The 21,140-nt window shown below is 44.0% G+C and overlaps 1 protein-coding gene across 6 annotated transcripts in view; it reads right to left on the bottom strand.

Annotated features, from left to right (window-relative positions):
- Nucleotides 1–21,140, bottom strand: part of slc12a7b (solute carrier family 12 member 7b) — an 81,792-nt gene that overhangs the window by 50,421 nt on the left and 10,231 nt on the right. Inside the window, exon 1 of one of the 6 annotated variants that reach the window (XM_085286245.1) lies at nt 10,337–10,708. The exons of 4 other annotated variants lie outside the window; for them this stretch is intronic. In XM_085286245.1, coding sequence (XP_085142371.1) covers nt 10,337–10,445 — 109 coding nt within the window. In that variant the 5' untranslated portion in view covers nt 10,446–10,708. Of the gene's footprint in view, nt 1–10,336; nt 10,709–21,140 lie in introns of those variants that run through there. One more of the 6 variants, XM_085286241.1, reaches the window with a different exon arrangement.

The following is a 21,140-nucleotide window of genomic DNA, read 5'->3' as shown; positions in this document are numbered from 1 at the left end:
GCAATGATTAAAACAAAAGTTCCCCTGATTGTCCTTCAGCCTCAATGGAAGTCGAGTTTAACCAGAACTGCCTTACTTCTAAATCGGGATTATACTTTACGCATTCGCAAGTCTGCTAGAGTTTGCTCAGGTCCAAGTAACATAGATTTCCCCATCCATTTGTCACGGTCCGGGGCAGCGGCCGTGTGGAGAGTGGAAGGAGGACTCAAAGCGCAGCACTCATTCAGGTGTGAGGGTGATTTATTGATAATAACAAACATAAAGAGGAGATGGCAAAACAGAACTACGGATGAACTAAACTGGGTGAAACTACACAAAGGAGTGGCAAACCTGAACACGAAGGGAGAACAGCAGGGAGAGCACGCAGAGGATTTCACAGGGTAGATGCAGAGTACGCAGGGTAACACAGAGGATGAACACAGGTAGGAACACAGACGACGCGACGAGGAGCAGAGGAAATCACACGCTATAAATACACAAAGAGACACTGGGAAATCACACACAGATGGGGGAAACAGCTGGACCTGATTAACCTGACGAGACAGGGGAACACTAACACCAGGGACCAACAGAGGGAGCACAAACCCAGAACCCAGTGTCTAAAATCCCAAACACAAACCATCCCAAAACAGCCATGAATAATAATGAAAGTAATAACAATAAGTACATAAACATAAAGTCACTGAGTCATGGTCGCAGGACCATGACAGTACCCCCCCCCCTCAAGGGCTGGCCCCCGACAGCCACAGAAACACACCACCAGATCCGGGCGGGCGGCAGGGGGCCCAGGACGGAGGGACCGGACCACGACCACGGACGGAGGCCCCAGAGTCCCAAAACAAAGATGAACACAAAACCCACAGGGGAGCAGAGTCCAAAGCACAGTTCAGGAGGCCGTCCACGAAGAAGGCAGCGGCGGTGCGTAAAGAGTTCAGGAGGCCGGCCGTGCGGAAGGCAACGGCGGCGCGTAAAGAGTTCAGGAGGCCGGCCGTGCGGAAGGCAACGGCGGCGCGTAAAGAGTTCAGGAGGCCGGCCGTGCGGAAGGCAACGGCGGCGCGTAAAGAGTTCAGGAGGCCGGCCGTGCGGAAGGCAGCGGCGGCCACTCAGGCGATGGCGGTCCGGGGGCCGGCCGTGCGGAAGGCAACGGCGGCCACTCAGGCGATGGCGGTCCGGGGGCCGGCCGTGCGGAAGGCAACGGCGGCCAGTCAGGCGACGGCGCTCGGCCAGTAGCCTAGCCAGCGGTCCAGAAAACGGCCGTTTAGCTCCAGACCCAAACGAGGCTGGGCCAGGCGAGGCTGAGGGCACGGAAGCCGGGACCGCAGCAGGCGGAGATGATGATGCAGACACAAAGGCTGGACCAGACGAGGATGCAGACACGGAGGCTGGACCAGGCGAGGATGCAGACACGGAGGCTGGACCAGACGATGCTGATGATGGACCAGACGATGCTGATGATGCTGATGATGGACCAGACGAAGATGAAGCTGAAGCTGGACCAGACGAAGATGAAGTCGGACCAGACGAAGATGAAGATGAAGCCGGACCAGACGAAGATGAAACCGGGCCAGGCGAAGATGAAACCGGGCCAGGCGAAGATGAAACCGGGCCAGGCGAGGAAGAAGCTGCAGCTGAAGCTGGACCAGGCGAAGCTGACGCTGTAGCTGAAGCTGGGCCAGGTGAGGATGAAGCTGGACCAGAATCAGGCGAGGATGAAGCCGGGCCAGGCGTGGATGAAGCCGGGCCAGGCGTGGATGAAGCTGTAGCTGAAGCTGGGCTAGGCGAAGCAGACGCTGAAGCTGAAGCTGGGCCAGGTGAGGATGAAGCTGGACCAGAACCAGGCGAGGCTGAAGCTTCAGGCTGAGGCGTGGCAGTAGCAGGTGGTAGCGCTGCAGGTGATGGTACTGCAGGAGGCGGCGCTGCAGCCACAGGTGGAGAAGCAGCCGCAGGTGGAGAAGCAGCCACAGGTGGCCGGACGGGATCCTCGGGCCCCCCAGCCGACATGGCAGCAGGTGTGGGATGAGGCCGGACGAGCTCCTCGGGCCCCCCAGCCGAAGAAGCAGGAGGCCGGACGGGATCCTCAGGCCCCCCAGCCGACGTGGCAGCAGGTGTGGCATGAGGCTGGACGAGCTCCTCGGGCCCCCCAGCCGAAGAAGCAGGAGGCTGGACGGGCTCCTCGGGCCCCCCAGCAGGCGAAGCAGGAGGCTGGACGGGCTCCTTGGGCCCCCCAGCAGGCGAAGCAGGAGGCTGGACGGGCTCCTTGGGCCCCCCAGCTAGTGAAGCAGGAGGCTGGACGGGCTCCTCGGGCCCCCCAGCGAAAACAGCCGCAGAACCAGTGGGCACCGGGGCCCCCGGCACACATGAAACAAAACCAGTAGGCACGTGGGCCTCTGGCACTTTTGAAACAAAACCAGTAGGCACGTGGGCCTCTGGCACATGTGAAACAAAACCAGTAGGCACGTGGGCCTCTGGCACACATAAGGAGGGCTGCAGCTGCGCAGAGCACTGACCCTGCTCAGGCAGTGACAGCCCAGTGCAGTTCACAGCTGGCATCTTGGCCACCAGGGGTCCAGAGTAAGCTGAGGGTAGTAACCCCGCCTCTGGGGAAGCCCCGGAGTGAGTAACAGTCACTAATGTTGCCAGCTGTTGAGGAACAGGTCCGTAATGTAACAGTTCATCTCCCTGCCTAGAAACAGCGGTGGAAAAACAGTGTGAAAACTGTGATTCAGCTATTACCGGAACCGTGGGTTGTAGCGATGCTAGCGGTGATGGTGGCGGCTGAGTGGCTAACTGGAGCGGCGGCAGAACAGGCAATTGCGCCCCCAGGGAGGCTAACGGCTGAGCTACTGACTGGGGAGCTTGTGGCCGAGCACTGAACTGAGCCGGAGAATGGCGATAAAGTCCTGGCTCAGAAGGGGTGGCAGAGACACAGTCTGTTAGTCTTGCAGAGGGTCTGTACACGCCCACTTGGGAAGGATCAGTCACCACGAAGGTGGGTAAGCGATCCATACAGTCTCCCATCCCGCTCTGAATCGCCCCAGAAAACAAAGTCCCGGAAACTGGGGAAGCCAGAACATGTCGCTCGCTCACCGCCTCGGGCTGCTCGAAAGTAAAAGCAGACGGGGGGTGAAGTCCGAGGTCCAAAAGGAGGAACTCCCGCTCCCACGAACAAAGCGAGCCCAGAAGCCATGGGAGACCGGTCACCAGACGCTGTAGCCGCCTCTCTATAGCGCTTTCCAGCCACAGGTCGATCAGCTCCTGTGTGGCATCGATGAGATTTTCCCGTAGTTCCCTGGATGGATTAAGCGCTGCTGGGTCCATGTTGTGGTCGCGTCGTACTGTCACGGTCCGGGGCAGCGGCCGTGTGGAGAGTGGAAGGAGGACTCAAAGCGCAGCACTCATTCAGGTGTGAGGGTGATTTATTGATAATAACAAACATAAAGAGGAGATGGCAAAACAGAACTACGGATGAACTAAACTGGGTGAAACTACACAAAGGAGTGGCAAACCTGAACACGAAGGGAGAACAGCAGGGAGAGCACGCAGAGGATTTCACAGGGTAGATGCAGAGTACGCAGGGTAACACAGAGGATGAACACAGGTAGGAACACAGACGACGCGACGAGGAGCAGAGGAAATCACACGCTATAAATACACAAAGAGACACTGGGAAATCACACACAGATGGGGGAAACAGCTGGACCTGATTAACCTGACAAGACAGGGGAACACTAACACCAGGGACCAACAGAGGGAGCACAAACCCAGAACCCAGTGTCTAAAATCCCAAACACAAACCATCCCAAAACAGCCATGAATAATAATGAAAGTAATAACAATAAGTACATAAACATAAAGTCACTGAGTCATGGTCGCAGGACCATGACACCATTAGAGTACAATCTAGGCCTTAAACATACTTAAGACATGTGCTTACTCTGTAATATTTTGTTTAGTGCTCCTTTATCGTGTTTGCTGGTTTTGAGCCGCTAATCTGTGCTGCTCCTGGTAGAATGCAGATTATTGTTGAAATGAACTGGTTGCATCCTGCTGTATAAATTAGAGCACTTATCACACTGTGATTGCAGCATCACGCTAACTTGCCCCATAGCCAATAAAATGAAAAAATCGTACCATCTTTATACAGTACGTGCACCGCTTATCCAATTCATTATTTAGGATTTCTATGACCAAAATAAAATTCCCATTCTCAATCATTTATCTCAATTATTCTCAAATTAATTTATGAAAACTCTAAAGGCTGGCAATACGACAACAGACATCTTTAAACATACCTCAATCATATTCTTGATTTATCAAACTTGTATAAATCTAGAATAACTTGACAAGAAGCAGATTTTACTACAGCCCTGTAATATTCAGAGATCAACTCTGCATTTAACAGGCTGTGATGAAAAATTCAGAACACATCAACAGATTAGACTGTTAGTAAAATCTGACTATTTTGCTTGTGCTGTGCCAAAATCACTGCAAATGGACATTACATGCACTGGACATTTTGTCCTCATATATTGTGTCACATAATGTTATGATACGTTGTGTGGCAGGCAGGAGAAGGACCCAAGATGCAGATTCACAGACACGGGGATAAACTCAAAAACACAGCTTTATTGCTGGCCACGAGAAGCAATACAAAATAAACTAAAACTGGGAAAACTAAAGCATGAGATGTACAAGGAACCGAACCACGGGGAGAATAACACACAACATGAGGGAGAACGCGACGCCGAACAGAGGGAGACTCAGACAGAAATACACAGAGGGTAAACGAGGAAAGTGGGCACACACGGGGAACACAGGTGATACTGATAATCATAACGAGACAGGGCGGGGTGAACTGAACATGACATGTACAGGCACAGAGGTTCAGACAGGAGGAGAGAGAGCACGGGGAAAACACAGACATAACGGGCTGGGGAAACATGAAACAACCACAAAGGGAGACGAGGGCTCATAAATACATAGAGGGCACACAGGGGGGAGAGAGAGCACGGGGAGAACTTAGACATAAAGGGCAGGGGAAACATGGAATAAAACATAAGGAAAGACGAGGGCTCACAGATACACAGAGGGGCACACAGGGGGTAAAAGCCATGAAGGGAAAACACTTAGGGAACAACACAACAGGGCAACTCAGAAAACATGGCCTAAATAAGGAACGAAATACAAAAATACAAGGAACTAAGAATACTGGGCCCACATGGCCCAGGACCATGACACATAATATCTAAAAGATTTTACAGCTATGGTGCATGTCTTAGCAGCTTAAGATACAACTATTCCAACCGCATCACTCAGTCATTACAATGTACTTGTTTGAGAGTCTCTTTAAAGCATATTATATGTGCTGCTTCCAGTGCGGCTAGCAGGTAGTATGCAAGTATGGCAAATTAAAGAGTTAACAATATAATTAGAGACAAAAATACAGACTGCCACGTACAGCTTTAAAAAGAACCAGACCTGCTTGGAAATAAACAGGAAACACATGTCTGGGACAGATGGGCAAGCAGACCAACGGACAGAGGCAGTAACCCCAGGCATTTGGTATAATCACCTGTTTAGCTTGAACAAAACAGAAGTAAGGCTGGATTTTACCATAGCAGCTTTGAAAGCAAGTGATTTAAGACTGGGTCCAAACACCCACCACTTGCACTTCTACTACTATTACTACTGGAGCCATGAGCTACATCCCACATCCACCCTGTTACTTAATTACAAGGTGGGGCTTTGTCCCAAATCTGATAACCCAACTTAGCATAACGAAAACTGAGGTTTGCATTTCACTACAAAGCCACACCGCTCAACTCCCACAGAATACTTGACTACATACGCTCACTCAGAGTCCCACTCCACCCACTCCCACAGAGCCTGAGCTCATTCCCTTCTGGAACGCTGTGTTCTGTTCAATACTGTATAACCTGTTCAGCAGGGAAAGTTACATACATGTACCTGTGATTTATTCATCTAAGTTAAGACCTTTTCAGCATGATACAAGGTAACCTGAAGCTCATAACAGATCCTAAAATCTACCTAATTTGCTTGTTCCAGATGACATTTTAATTTAAAAAAAATATCGTCACTGAAAAATAAAGTCTACAGTAAGACAGATGTTTTCGAAAACTATGACAAACTGGCTACAGGACTCAGTATATAGCCACAATCACATCACCAATTATTTTTGGAGTCTGCGATCTGAATACAGGGAGTGCAGAATTATTAGGCAAATGAGTATTTTGTCCACATCATCCTCTTCATGCATGTTGTCTTACTCCAAGCTGTATAGGCTCGAAAGCCTACTACCAATTAAGCATATTAGGTGATGTGCATCTCTGTAATGAGAAGGGGTGTGGTCTAATGACATCAACACCCTATATCAGGTGTGCATAATTATTAGGCAACGTCCTTTCCTTTGGCAAAATGGGTCAAAAGAAGGACTTGACAGGCTCAGAAAAGTCAAAAATAGTGAGATATCTTGCAGAGGGATGCAGCAGTCTCAAAATTGCAAAGCATCTGAAGCGTGATCATCGAACAATCAAGCGTTTCATTCAAAATAGTCAACAGGGTCGCAAGAAGCGTGTGGAAAAACCAAGGCGCAAAATAACTGCCCATGAACTGAGAAAAGTCAAGCGGGCAGCTGCCAAGATGCCACTTGCCACCAGTTTGGCCATATTTCAGAGCTGCAACATCACTGGAGTGCCCAAAAGCACAAGGTGTGCAATACTCAGAGACATGGCCAAGGTAAGAAAGGCTGAAAGACGACCACCACTGAACAAGACACACAAGCTGAAACGTCAAGACTGGGCCAAGAAATATCTCAAGACTGGTTTTTCTAAGGTTTTATGGACTGATGAAATGAGAGTGAGTCTTGATGGGCCAGATGGATGGGCCCATGGCTGGATTGGTAAAGGGCAGAGAGCTCCAGTCCGACTCAGACGCCAGCAAGGTGGAGGTGGAGTACTGGTTTGGGCTGGTATCATCAAAGATGAGCTTGTGGGGCCTTTTCAGGTTGAGGATGGAGTCAAGCTCAACTCCCAGTCCTACTGCCAGTTTCTGGAAGACACCTTCTTCAAGCAGTGGTACAGGAAGAAGTCTGCATCCTTCAAGAAAAACATGATTTTCATGCAGGACAATGCTCCATCACACGCGTCCAAGTACTCCACAGCGTGGCTGGCAAGAAAGGGTATAAAAGAAGAAAAACTAATGACATGGCCACCTTGTTCACCTGATCTGGACCCCATTGAGAACCTGTGGTCCATCATCAAATGTGAGATTTACAAGGAGGGAAAACAGTACACCTCTCTGAACAGTGTCTGGGAGGCTGTGGTTGCTGCTGCACGCAATATATTTGTTTTTTGTTAAGTTGCCTAATAATTATGCACAGTAATAGTCACCTGCACACACAGATATCCCCCTAAAATAGCTAAAACTAAAAACAAACTAAAAACTACTTCCAAAAACATTCAGCTTTGATATTAATGAGTTTTTTGGGTTCATTGAGAACATGGTTGTTGTTCAATAATAAAATTATTCCTCAAAAATACAACTTGCCTAATAATTCTGCACTCCCTGTAAAGGTATTTACACACCAAACAAAAAACAATTGGAAAATTCAGTCATTTAACTTGTATATACACACCGAACATGCTACATTTTTGCGAAAAATCGTCTTCAAACAGACCTTAGGTTTATCTGATGGACTTCAGGTTTATCATACTCTCGTGAGAGGGCAGCAGCAAGGAGAATTTCATGGTTTGATTCTGGAGCTGAAGCAGCCAAGCCCTCAACTTTAATCATTACCTGTATCCAAAAGCACAACTTACAAAAAAAGTTCATCCCCCATACAGCTGTTGTCGAGGGGCAAACTTTCCCCCACAGACATTTTAATACGGGAATCTGGGGAGGCTAACTGGCCACAAGGGTGAATGCACTTTTTGGCACCTCCACAGTGGCTTCATTATTCAGGTCCAGGGGTTGGTGCTTGGGCCAAACACAGACTTTAGTTAAACCCAATCACACATGCTGACATCTCCTGCGCAAAAACAATTAAATGAACGGAAGAATGTTATAAGGGCAAGACTCAATTGCCCTTATAACAATTGTGCTTCAACACGTGGAAGCACATGAGAGACTCGGTTAATACGGAATAGGTCAGAATATTATTGTAGTACAGCTACGTCAAGTCGTGTCATTACTTTTTTTAAATAACATTGTTCTGGAAAAAAAAGACAACAAGACAGTTTTACTCCACATCAACACCAGACCTACTAAAGCGATTTTAAAAATAAATAAATCTTGTGTCTTCTAAGGAAAGCTTAATTGCAAATACAAGATGGAAAGGATGTACCACCTTACTAAGGCCTAAGGGGCTGAGCTGGTTCACTTTGGCTACACTAGTTAGCTTTACCTGGGAGGAATGAAACGTTTCCATTTCACTCTTGACACATTTTTGACACATATTTCCTTTACGTTTTCAGTGCCCAGTGCGTGTATAAGAAGCACACCTTGTTTATGAGTAAAGCTTTAATTCCAGGAGGGAACAGGAGATTCGAACATCAAGAAACAGAGAGGGAGAGTAGAACAAAGAGAGAATTCAGAGTGAATGAGAAAAACTTGAGCCCAGGACATTGCAGCATGGGGGTGGGGTCTCATCTCCCCTGACTAAGTCAACGGAAAGCGGGCCAGCAACATAATCAATAACAGTGACTGCTATTTCACTCTGTCCTCCTTACACACTATATGTTTATGAGCTGACATGAGCTACACTATTGAGACCCATCCCTAACAAATCACGGAAAGGAAACACCCCCAATATGTCTCGCTTTTAAAGTCTGGAGCCTGCTGCTGTTATTTAACCATACCGTCACCATCATGTTCTCAACAAATCTCACAGCTAAGAATGTGTCTACAGTTCGACTCATGGAATGATTCAGCCTATTTTAAAAGGACCTGTGGCTTTGAGCAGGCTGGACTTCAAAACAATGCAAACAAAGGAACATGCGTGGCCTCGATGCTTCCACGAGTCAAGTTATAATTTTGTGGTTTTAGATCAAGCGTGAGATCTCTCTGACATGCTATGCCCTGCTCACCGAGCGACTCTGTCACTCTGCAGCCATTGTCAGTAACAGCTGATCTGCATACACATAGACCAGCACAGGAGAAACTAAAGTGATACAAGAGCCTGTATAAGCATCACAATGAAACACCATTCTCTCTCCCACAGTCTGTAAAATCTCACCCGGCATGCAGCCGTAATTGTAGCTCCACAACAGAAATTAAACACCGGGAACAGATTTGCTCAGCACCATGTGAAGCGCTGTAAAAGCAACAACTTAACTGGCAATGAGAGCCTGGAAAAAAAAACCTCCCAAAAACAAAACCATGGAGTGTCAGAGAGGAGTTTGTTAAATATGCACTTCATGACCTCTACATATTGTTCTGAGGTGTTGCACACAGGCAGGTTGTGTTGTTCTGACACCAGATCTATAATATTACAGTATGTTCCTGTTTTGTTTATGTGCAACTGTAAATGGCACATATTTGTTGGCTTTCACTAAATATTTATTATAAAGTGTTATTTAAGTTCATGACTATTCTGTCTTGGTCCTACAGGCCCCACAAGGAAATGTGTGTCATGCCTGGGCGTCAGGACATTGTGTAAAAGTTCTTTTATCCTGTTGTTTCTAACACCAAGGAGTTCACTGTGAGGTCTTCAGTCATGACTCATGCAGGAGTTTGCACATCAATGGTAACCAACAGAGAAGTCAGCAGATGCTGAAGTCACTGAAGCTCTGCTATCCCTGCATTTGTTACCAACACTAGGATTACATGGCATAACGCAGAAAAATTAAAGTTAAACTAAATCAAAGAACATTTAACTCATTGTGTTTAGGGCTTCTGCTTAAAAGCCATCAGCTGAGGAGTGAAACAAAATGAAAAAACAAAGAAAAAAGGAGGGACTTTGACAGAAGGAAAAACCACATTCATGTCAAACTCCCATGAGTGGCAGTATCGTGTGAGGCGAGTTGGCATCTCACACAGCTACAAGCAAGCCTTTGCCCAAACCCAATCATCCCTTCACATTATCTGCCCACACACAGCTGTAAACAGGTTTTCAGAAAAAAAACCTTGCAATAAAGCAAAATTATCAGCTTCCACTGGACACTGTAAACAAAGTCTGGAATTTTCCAGAGCTGCTTCCTCTGTACCGTCTCGACAGAAGGATAAAGATGTATTCCGACGCCTGAGCCTCGCTCGTAAATTTGATCTCATTTGCACCAGTTGCCCACCTGGCACAGAGAAATAAAACATGTGATCTCACCTGTGGCGGCGTCCTCCTCCTCCTCTTTCAGCACATCATTTTGGTCGTTCCCCTCTTCTGCCTTTCTGGTGCCGTCCTTCACCGGCACCACGGTGAAGTTGGTGGGCATTTTTATACCCTGTGCTTCCTCTCAGTGTCTCCTGTTTGTCACACTCTTATCTCCCGCAGCCCTCCTCCGCCCCCTCTGTTCTGCTGAATCTTTTCCTTTCTCTGTCCAGCAACTGTCACTCTTCTTCTCTTTCTTCCTACTGTTCTCCGTTGTTTGCTTTCTGTTGTTCAGACCAACTTCCCCGGTGTACTTTACCCTCATGGGCAGGACGCTGTGTCTTGCTTCTGAGTTTTTGTTCCTATCGCTAGGATTCTGCTGTCCACCCATGTGACCCCGACCCCCACCGCACCAACTACCCAAATAAGGAAGAGTGCTGCTGCCCCGCCCAATGGGGGGCAGTGCACATGAACACACACACACACACACACTGAGGTTGAAAAACTACATGCATTAGTGCTCATCTGTGAGTGAGAGCACATATAGCAGCTCTTTCTATGCCTGAGGGCAGATCCCCTGACCAGGAATGCAGCCTTTTTCTCACACACAGGCACAACAACCACCAGAAACAATCACCTTTGTTCAAAGAGGAAGTGCAAAGCTGCCACACACACACACACACGGACACACATGTATTTCCTCACTTGCTATGCAATAATTTAAACCCCATGTGCAGCAAGTGTGCAGCAATGCTGTTCTGAAGATGTATATAGACTGTGTGAACATATAACCCTAAAGAGCGTTAGCACATATGCTTATGTGTGGAAACACACAGATTTCTGAAAGATGCTCATATCTGTATAGAGTGAGCTGTACATCATCCAAGGTTTAACCAAAACTGAATGGTCATTGAGACATAATAGAGAAACTTCTTTCAGGGATTAAGAAACAGGAGAACATCGAGCCTTTGTGCAGTCTCCACAGTTAATCCTAACCTGTCCAACTTTTGCTGAGTACTTTAAAACTATCTTTACACAGACCGTCATCTTGGTCATAGGTTCATACTACAGGCCTTTTTTAAGAAAAGAATCAGCACAGAAGTCTCTATATGTAAAACCCCATCCAGCTGGTTTGGGATCAAGTGGTCAGACGAGTGAATGGAAAAACAAAGCAGCGCATTTGTGTGCACTTGTACAGGATTGGAGAGTTAAAGTTTCTGCACATTGCTTCATTTGTATTGAGTCACAGCAGCTAGACTCTATCCAAGCTAACACAAGTCAAGGGGCAGCAAAGACATGCTCACATCACAATTACAGACAGTAATTGTAGATGTGATTGTGGCAATCAAAGATTTTTGGAGGTACAAAAAACTGTCGAACCTGTTAAACCAGCAGGTGTGAAGCAACAGACATCTTGCTGTCAAGCACCAGCGCTAATAAGGAACCATTCTACCCATTTAAAATACCATTGTTCTCTTAATTCTTCCCCTAATCTGTTCCATTTGTGCTATTGGGTTGACGAGAATATAAAAGATGGATAGGATCTAAAACTTTCGACTGGTACTCTAAGACTAATAAAGTATCGTAGCGTTTCTGAAAAATAGTAAAAGGGAGGAGAAAATGGCTTTAGGTGCCTCATGTTCAAATCCATTTGACCTTAATTCTAATGATTCATTTCCTCTGAATATATACTACACTGAAAATGACACTAGCTATCAGGTCTCAAACACCTTATGTGATTGGAAATGTGATAGAAACAGTGAAGTCCACAGAATTGAGTGCAGATGGCCAGAGTTTTTATAACACTAGCTGAGTGTGACTGTGAACACATGGAAACCAGAATGAGATCCCGCCCCCTCCGGTAACTTCCCCAGTGTGCCGACACATGAGATCAATAGAGTCAAGGGAAGGGTGTGGTGTGCAAAAGCAGGAAGGGGGAGGCAGAGCGTGCACGGTGCGAGAGAATCAAAGAGAAAGAGAGATGCCCAGTTAGCAATGCGACTCGCTCACAGCTCATTTCTCAATACTGAACCAGAGGAAGGACGTAGCACCATCTAGGACTTTCTACAGCATTCTTAAAGCTTGGGAAACCTTCACTCCTCAAACATCTTCAGTGAAATATTTGTTAGTCACATAAAAAAAACCCCACAGCATCCTTATTATCAAACATTTATTACTCTAGTCTTCAGAAACTAGACCTCTTTCAATTAAATAACTCCTGTCAGGGGGTGTGGTTGCAAATATGATGCTGGACCCATGCTACATGCAAATCACTCCGAGCTGCAGCTACAGCCTAAACTAAAGCAGCCAGCATTCCTACTACTGTTTCCCTGCATCAAGAAAGGAAAGCTTGGATCAATATTCCTAAATGCGCAGTAAGTATTACAGTGCTTCTAAGGTAACAAAGGCAGCTCTTACTTGCTGCTCAGTGGATGAGCAATGATGTAACCGGCATCTGCTGATTAAGTGGCCAGACACTCAGACTGCTTTCTCAGGGACAGTCCATGCATCCAGGCCTGGGGGACAATGTCCCTTTTTGTGAGAGCATTTACACCAATAAATAAGGGAGGTTGGAAAGTAGGCTAAAATGCTGTGACATAAGCAGTTCTCAGGCTGTCTCACGGTTGATTTGACACACAATATGAAGGAGGAAATGCCTTACATAACTTCTCCAGCAAAAGGGCTAAAAAAATTCCCATAGGAGGGAAATGATCAATTGTGGTAAAAAAAACAAAACAAGAGCAGACATTAGCTGTTTACTGGTCCTCACAACTTTCCAGTACTTATTTGTCTTACACTTACAGGAATTATTACTGAATTTGTTTTACTGTAATTCCCGCATAGGTATACAGTGAGTGCCACAAACTCATGATTCATTCCCTCAATTAACACATACAAAGGCACGAATATCTATCACCTTTACTGGAATGTGTTGATAAGAAACTGGGAGTCTGAACCTAAATTTGACCTCCACAATATACTAATAAAGTAGTATGAGGATAGTCACTTCAGTGTGTACAAAATAACTGGATTTAATCTACCCATTTATATGCATTAACTCCTTTTTTAAGTGCCTTTTATACTCAACTGCACAAAATACTCGAAACCAAGGGTTGTGTGTGTGTGTAAAATCGGGTTGATTTTAATGTTTTGAACATGTTTTTTTGAAAGGTTTGATTTTTAGTGGAAATACAGACCAACTTCACAACGTGTTTTAAAACAAGACGAGGTTGTGGGTGTGTGCAAAGTCAGATACCTGTCACACATGACTGGTTTGAGTATGTAAGTTTCTGAGGAGGAGGCTAGTGGCTAAACAGTTACACAGACGTTTGAGAAATAAACACCCCTAATCCCAGTGGCATTATTTAAACGATCAACGTATTAAATTCCACGTGTTATATCTTGATTATTAACTTTTTAATTGGGTGTGGCCTTCCCAGGCCAACATGTGGGTTTGCCTATTCAGTCACTTCTCCAGCTGTTTTTGTACAAGCCCTGAACTTTAAACATCGCCTAGTAAAGGTGTCCCTGACAACACAAATGCAGTCAGATGGTACACTAACTGGTCTCTACCCTGTCAGCACCCCAGTACAAAGTCTGTGTGATGTCAGATTTTGTTGCTTCTGTGGCTCAGAGGGTACAGTGGTGAGGCCCCCTGAACCACCTGACCCAAAAAACAAAAAACAAACAAAAAACCCCAAAACAAAACCCAAACATGACAGGAGAAACCATTTACGATTTACTGTTACATTGAAAAGTGTGGTAATCCACATTTTACATGAGCCTAGGCTCCTGGTTTTGCAGACAGTGGGGAATTTTTCTGCCCCAAGAACAACAGCACTTAAACTGAGTTCAGAACTCTCTCTGGCGGCTCGCATTTCCACTCCCAAAATAGATGTATTGATTGAACCTGCAGGGGAAGATGGGAAGACGCTGGATTTGCAACACATACACCAAGTGCAGGCCAATGACACAAGGACATACTTCTCAGCAGTGTAGATCATTCCTGCTGTTGTGCAGCCTTGAGACTCCCTGGTTTTTATCTTTTTCATGGCTATCATATCTAACAGTTCACTCTTTCTTTGTCAAGTTTTAAGCCTCTGTTTTATATAAGAATCTAGAGATGTTTGGTAGCCTGAAGTTGTAAAATCATTATATAAAGGAAAATACCGAGAAATGTATTTAATAGATTTGATACAAAAGCAACAAAGAACAAATCTGAACTATTATTTACTTTGCTAAAACTTGGTTAAGCTCAGGTTCTGCGATTTCATTAAAATTGCATTTAATTTTACTGCGATTAAATTCAAATAGAGTATTTTGAAATGAATAAATGTTATTATTTCAACTACAATGAAAAATAACACTAACACACCTCACATTATCTCACGTTTACCACATAGCCTGTCTGCCCAACCAATATATTACACTGCCCTCTGGTGGGCAAAGGAGAAAAGTGAACTCAGTGTAAAACTGTGTATTTGTGTATTGTATCTTTATTTTGAACATGTATAAGTGTATAGTATAAGAACAACAACCGAGAATAAAGAGACACGAACAAACAAATCAAAACAACAGGAAAACAAAACAATAATAAAAATCATAATTAACTTACATGTTGAAAAAAAGAGTAGGAAGAAGCATAAGCTATATACATAATCCCACCTCTTACACTATTTGGTAACTAACAGTCAACACTTTTTCTTCCTGTTTATGCCCTATCACTTCAGAAATTTGTTACATGTATTTGCTTTAATAACCCTAGTACTGTAACACGTCAAAAGACATACAAATTTACAGATATATAAACATAAACAAACTTGTGCACCCAAACACATATACACATCCCTGGTGTGAAAATAGTGTGTGACAAGACCCGGTCAAAGCCCTACCTCCTCCCTGTACATATTTTTGTACCTCTTTTTAAACCAAGTCATGCAGAGATATTGCTGCAGTTCTTCACTTAATCTGTTCAACAGCTTCTCTCCATACACAGAGATGCAAAAACTTTGTAGTGTACGGATACAGGGATATTCAATAAAGTCAATAAAGGAAACTGTGGTGTCTTGCAGGCTCAGATGGAATCTCTTTATCATATCATGTGAGTTCAGATCACATGCTTTTTCACACATCATCTCCCTTTCCATTACTTCCTTCTCTCAAACGTGCATCACTTTTGACCTACAGAGTCCAGAGGTTACAGACAAAACCTGCTAATGTACGTAAATTCATACTAATAAAACAAAATCCTAACAAAATGGCAGAGAGCCAAATGGAATTTACTTTTTATCCTCCAGTTAAGCGGAAAACCAGTTTTTTAGTTCCTTCTGTTTTCACTAGTTCATTTTCACTAGTTTCCCCAGATGATTACTGATGAAAACATCGCCTCCAACAGACACAAAAAAGGAAAAGAATATGTGTTCATGTCCAAAAACCCAAGAAGCAGTATTAGTTGCACAATCAGGTCCACACTGGCAAGTGGAGAAAAGAAATGTGAGAATTCCAGACATACAAAGTCTTACGTTCCTAAATGTAATTATGAAAGTGCGAGTGTACCACTTGGGTTCCCTTCTGAAACATTTTAGTGACATTTGTCTGGTACTGTATGTGAACTTACATCTGTGGCAAGGAAACAATACTGAAAAATCTACTTCACTTCAGTCTACTTGCATAAAATGATAATACAAGAAGTTAAAGACACAAAATATCTGCCTTACAGGAAAAATAAAAGACCACTTTGCATTATTTAACTTCATCATAAACTGTTGAAGGTTATGGTACCAATTCTAGTCTTTCCAGTTTTTAAGTATTTATTTTGGCCAAAGGGCAAACTTCCAAGCCCAGGAAATGTTCTGAAAAACTGTGAAAATCAGTGATCTTTAGGAGTGCTGGTAGGTGGATTTTGTTATGTGCGTCCAGAGAGTACTATTAAAATCGCTATCTAAATCGTTACGAGAAAAAAAATCCATTAATTAATTATATAACATTGAATACAATTCATTTGTAAACAATAGTACAAAAATTCTATAATCTTACAGTTGCAGGAGTAAATTTCTGCATTAAATATCAACAACATTTTAATTCAAGTTACAATTACAGACAAACACAATCTGAATGAACTGAGAACACACAATCAGTCGTTTTGTTTTACTGTCTTTATTGAACCTTGAGCAATCACTCAAAGTCCAGGCTGTACAGGATGTGAACCTGTAGGCCTCTCCAAAAGTTACTTGGGGTCAAGAGTTCCACTTAAATGACACTAAAGCATGTGTTGGGAATCAGACCTTTCCTCTAAATGACAGTGTCCTCCACATCTCTACTAGTAGACATGAACTGATCCAGTAACCAGGGAACAGAACAGCCAATTTCCAGTGTTTTCAGCCAGGACCAGTGACTGGTCATTCTCCCAAATATCTGATTACAGGCCAGTCTGTTTCATGTGCACACAACATACGCACAGAGATGCAGGCAAATACTGACTCGCACACTCATAGCCACATGCAAACATGTCATTAGTGTGAAATTTCTCACTGTTATTGAAGACACAAAGTTCCCCAAAATAAAGCATGGAGGGACCACCACGCAACAAAGCTAATGTTCATCTTCATCCAGCTGAACATATGAGATTTGAAAGAAGCTAACAAAAAGAACATGGCTAAAGCTAATAGTAACCATAAGTCAGCATCATCAGTATGAGATTTGGAACAGCAAAAATGATCAAAGCAGTTACAAGGAAGATTATGGAAACGGGTAAAAATAAAAAAAAAATGAAAATGATTAAGATCCTGTTATCTGGTGATATTATAACACAATGAACACTTGAATTGAAAAAGAAATTGCAAATAAATCCTGAAATGTACTTCAAATTTGGGGGAAATTAATAATTTATTTTAATTATTAAACTAATATTTAGCATTTTTAAAAAACAGTTGATATTTGTTTGTATGTGCTTGTATGGGCCAAATATTGCACAAGAAAATTGCAGTCAGTGAATATCTAAATGTACATTACACTTGAAAGAGTCAAAATCTCATCCCAATTGTGAAGCACAGTGGAGGGAGCATCGTGGTTCGGGGCTGCTTTGCTACTTCAGGACAGGAATGCCTTACAATAGTTGAGAAAACACTGAATTTAAAACTGCAGCTAGGAGAATGACAGTGCAGCAGTTAGTATCTGGCCTTCACCCAATTCAATAACAGTCCACTCATTTGACTGCTTTGGGGAATGATCGTCAACACTAACGCTGGACAGGACTGCAACTGAAATGGTGTCATGACCTCAAAATGAATACTCAATCAAGACATCCCAGATATATAATGATCCACACTTTCTCATAAACACACTGTAGTGCAGCCTTTTAATAAAAAGCCTAACCTCACTCCAACAGGTGCAGGGGAAAAAAGCTGTTTTTCCCAGCAGCTCCAGACTAAAAGTGTTTAAATCTTATTTCAAGGGACAGAATAGCAAACAATTTACAGGGAGTGCAGAATTATTAGGCAAATGAGTATTTTGTCCACATCATCCTCTTCATGCATGTTGTCTTACTCCAAGCTGTATAGGCTCGAAAGCCTACTACCAATTAAGCATATTAGGTGATATGCATCTCTGTAATGAGAAGGGGTGTGGTCTAATGACATCAACACCCTATATCAGGTGTGCATAATTATTAGGCAGCGTCCTTTCCTTTGGCAAAATGGGTCAAAAGAAGGACTTGACAGGCTCAGAAAAGTCAGAAATAGTGAGATATCTTGCAGAGGGATGCAGCAGTCTCAAAATTGCAAAGCTTCTGAAGCGTGATCATCGAACAATCAAGCGTTTCATTCAAAATAGTCAACAGGGTCGCAAGAAGCGTGTGGAAAAACCAAGGCGCAAAATAACTGCCCATGAACTGAGAAAAGTCAAGCGGGCAGCTGCCAAGATGCCACTTGCCACCAGTTTGGCCATATTTCAGAGCTGCAACATCACTGGAGTGCCCAAAAGCACAAGGTGTGCAATACTCAGAGACATGGCCAAGGTAAGAAAGGCTGAAAGACGACCACCACTGAACAAGACACACAAGCTGAAACGTCAAGACTGGGCCAAGAAATATCTCAAGACTGGTTTTTCTAAGGTTTTATGGACTGATGAAATGAGAGTGAGTCTTGATGGGCCAGATGGATGGGCCCGTGGCTGGATTGGTAAAGGGCAGAGAGCTCCAGTCCGACTCAGACGCCAGCAAGGTGGAGGTGGAGTACTGGTTTGGGCTGGTATCATCAAAGATGAGCTTGTGGGGCCTTTTCGGGTTGAGGATGGAGTCAAGCTCAACTCCCAGTCCTACTGCCAGTTTCTGGAAGACACCTTCTTCAAGCAGTGGTACAGGAAGAAGTCTGCATCCTTCAAGAAAAACATGATTTTCATGCAGGACAATGCTCCATCACACGCGTCCAAGTACTCCACAGCGTGGCTGGCAAGAAAGGGTATAAAAGAAGAAAAACTAATGACATGGCCACCTTGTTCACCTGATCTGAACCCCATTGAGAACCTGTGGTCCATCATCAAATGTGAGATTTACAAGGAGGGAAAACAGTACACCTCTCTGAACAGTGTCAGTGGCTGTGGTTGCTGCTGCACGCAATGTTGATGGTGAACAGATCAAAACACTGACAGAATCCATGGATGGCAGGCTTTTGAGTGTCCTTGCAAAGAAAGGTGGCTATATTGGTCGCTGATTTGTTTTTGTTTTGTTTTTGAATGTCAGAAATGTATATTTGTGAATGTGGAGATGTTATATTGGTTTCACTGGTAAAAATAAATAATTGAAATGGGTATATATTGTTTTTTGTTAAGTTGCCTAATAATTATGCACAGTAATAGTCACCTGCACACACAGATATATAGCTAAAACTAAAAACAAACTAAAAACTACTTCCAAAAACATTCAGCTTTGATATTAATGAGTTTTTTGGGTTCATTGAGAACATGGTTGTTGTTCAATAATAAAATTATTCCTCAAAAATACAACTTGCCTAATAATTCTGCACTCCCTGTACACTTGTAAAAGTTTTGAATGAACTTATTAACTCAAGGGATACTATTATATTCAGGGCTGCACATAAGTGTTCTGGAGGAGTACAGACATTTGTTCAAAACTCTTAAAGATGTCGAAGAAGCAAGAAGCAAGCTTCGTAAGCAATTACGCGCAAAAGAAGTGCGTATTCTCAGAATTTCCGGGAACATCTTATGTACGCAAACGCGTGTTCCAACTTCTTATTCCGTGCGCGTCTTTTATTTTGACAGCGAATGCTTATGTGCTTATGTGCAGCCCTGGTTATGTATTGTATGTGTATGTATCGTTTCAAACTGTGAAGGACTTTGTAACTGTGTGATCTGAAAACTGTTTTTATTTTGAGAAATTTTGCTTAATTTTATCCAATTCTGTACTTTACATGTTTACAACAAAAGCATCTCCATACAAGTGTGTTAATAATCAGATTGTATGTGTCTGCATTTGTGAGTCTGACAAAAATTCAAACAACATGGACAGGTTTTTATATAGCGCTTTTCTACTCTGTCTGAGCACTTAAAGTACTTTATATATCTAATTCAACCAATCACACCCATTCACACAAGCACTTATTCTAAGCGCTCTATCTAAAATTCATACACATTCACACTTCGATGGGTGCATCGGAGAGCAATATGGGGTTAGTATCTTGCCCAAGGATATTTTGCATGCAGACTGGAGCAGCCAAACCACCAATCTTCTGGTTAGTAGCTGACCTGCTCTGCCACCTGAGCTACAGCCACCCCAACATAACATAATAAGAACAGAAAACATAACCAAAAAAAAAAGAAGAAAGAAAAAAAAACCTGTCTTGGGGCAATGAGTAAGATCAGCAAAAACAGAAGTTGACTCAAGTTTTTTGCTATCTCAGTTCCTTTTTTCAGCAGACAGCTCAGCCCATGTCATGAGAGAGTTTGGAAGGATTGAAGCTTGCACTGCATCAGTCTCATCCCTGGAGTTTTACAGGACTGTAGTCATTTAGGCTGGGGTGGGGTTAAGGAGGTTGTCTGTGAGGGTTCTCAGTCATCCAGGTCATCGTAGTCAAAGGAGCTTGCAAAGAAAAGCGTCTGGACTTCTTTAAGTTGCTTGAAGACGTTTCACCTCTCATCCGAGAAGCTTCTTCAGTTCTAAGGTCAAATGGCGGAGAGTCCCAGATTTAAACCCAGTGGGAATATCCCCCCAAAGAGGGACAAAAGGACCCCCTGATGATCTTCTAATCGCCTGAGCCAAGGTGTGAAAACGGGTGTGGGTCCCAATCAGCCAGGGTTTCGGGTGAGCTCATTGTGAAACCTGGCCCCACTTTATCATGCGATTTCCTGAGGTCAGATGGCCCAGGATGTGAGTGGCCGTTAAGGCGTCTGGGGAGGGATCTCAAAACTGGATTATAGATGGCAGAGAGTTGGTGTCTTAAACCACCGCCTCTGTTCAAAGATGGTCGCTCACAGTGGACATACCGGTAGATGGCTTCTTTCACTCCTCTTTCAAACCATCTGTCCTCTCTGTCCAAAATGTGAACATTGGCATCCTCGAAAGAGTGACCTTTATCCTTTAGATGCAGATGGACTGCTCACAATGAGCTCACCCCACCATTTGACCTTAGAACTGAAGAAGCTTCTTGGATGAGAGGTGAAACGTCTTCAAGCAACTTAAAGAAGTCCAGACGCTTTTCTTTGCAAGCTCCTTTGACGGTTAAGGAGGTTATAATAGGACTCCTAATTCAGAGACAGGCGGAACATGATACTCACGCAATGTCTCTCTCTACACATTTCTGACATC

The sequence above is a fragment of the Mchenga conophoros genome, linkage group LG9 (assembly GCF_057382185.1).
Source record: "Mchenga conophoros isolate Kocher_MC1m ecotype Shallow Benthic linkage group LG9, M_conophoros_male_GT1.1, whole genome shotgun sequence".
Taxonomy (NCBI): domain Eukaryota; kingdom Metazoa; phylum Chordata; class Actinopteri; order Cichliformes; family Cichlidae; genus Mchenga; species Mchenga conophoros.
The sequence above is the reverse complement of the archived record's forward strand: the minus strand, read 5'-3'. Positions and strand labels throughout refer to the sequence as shown.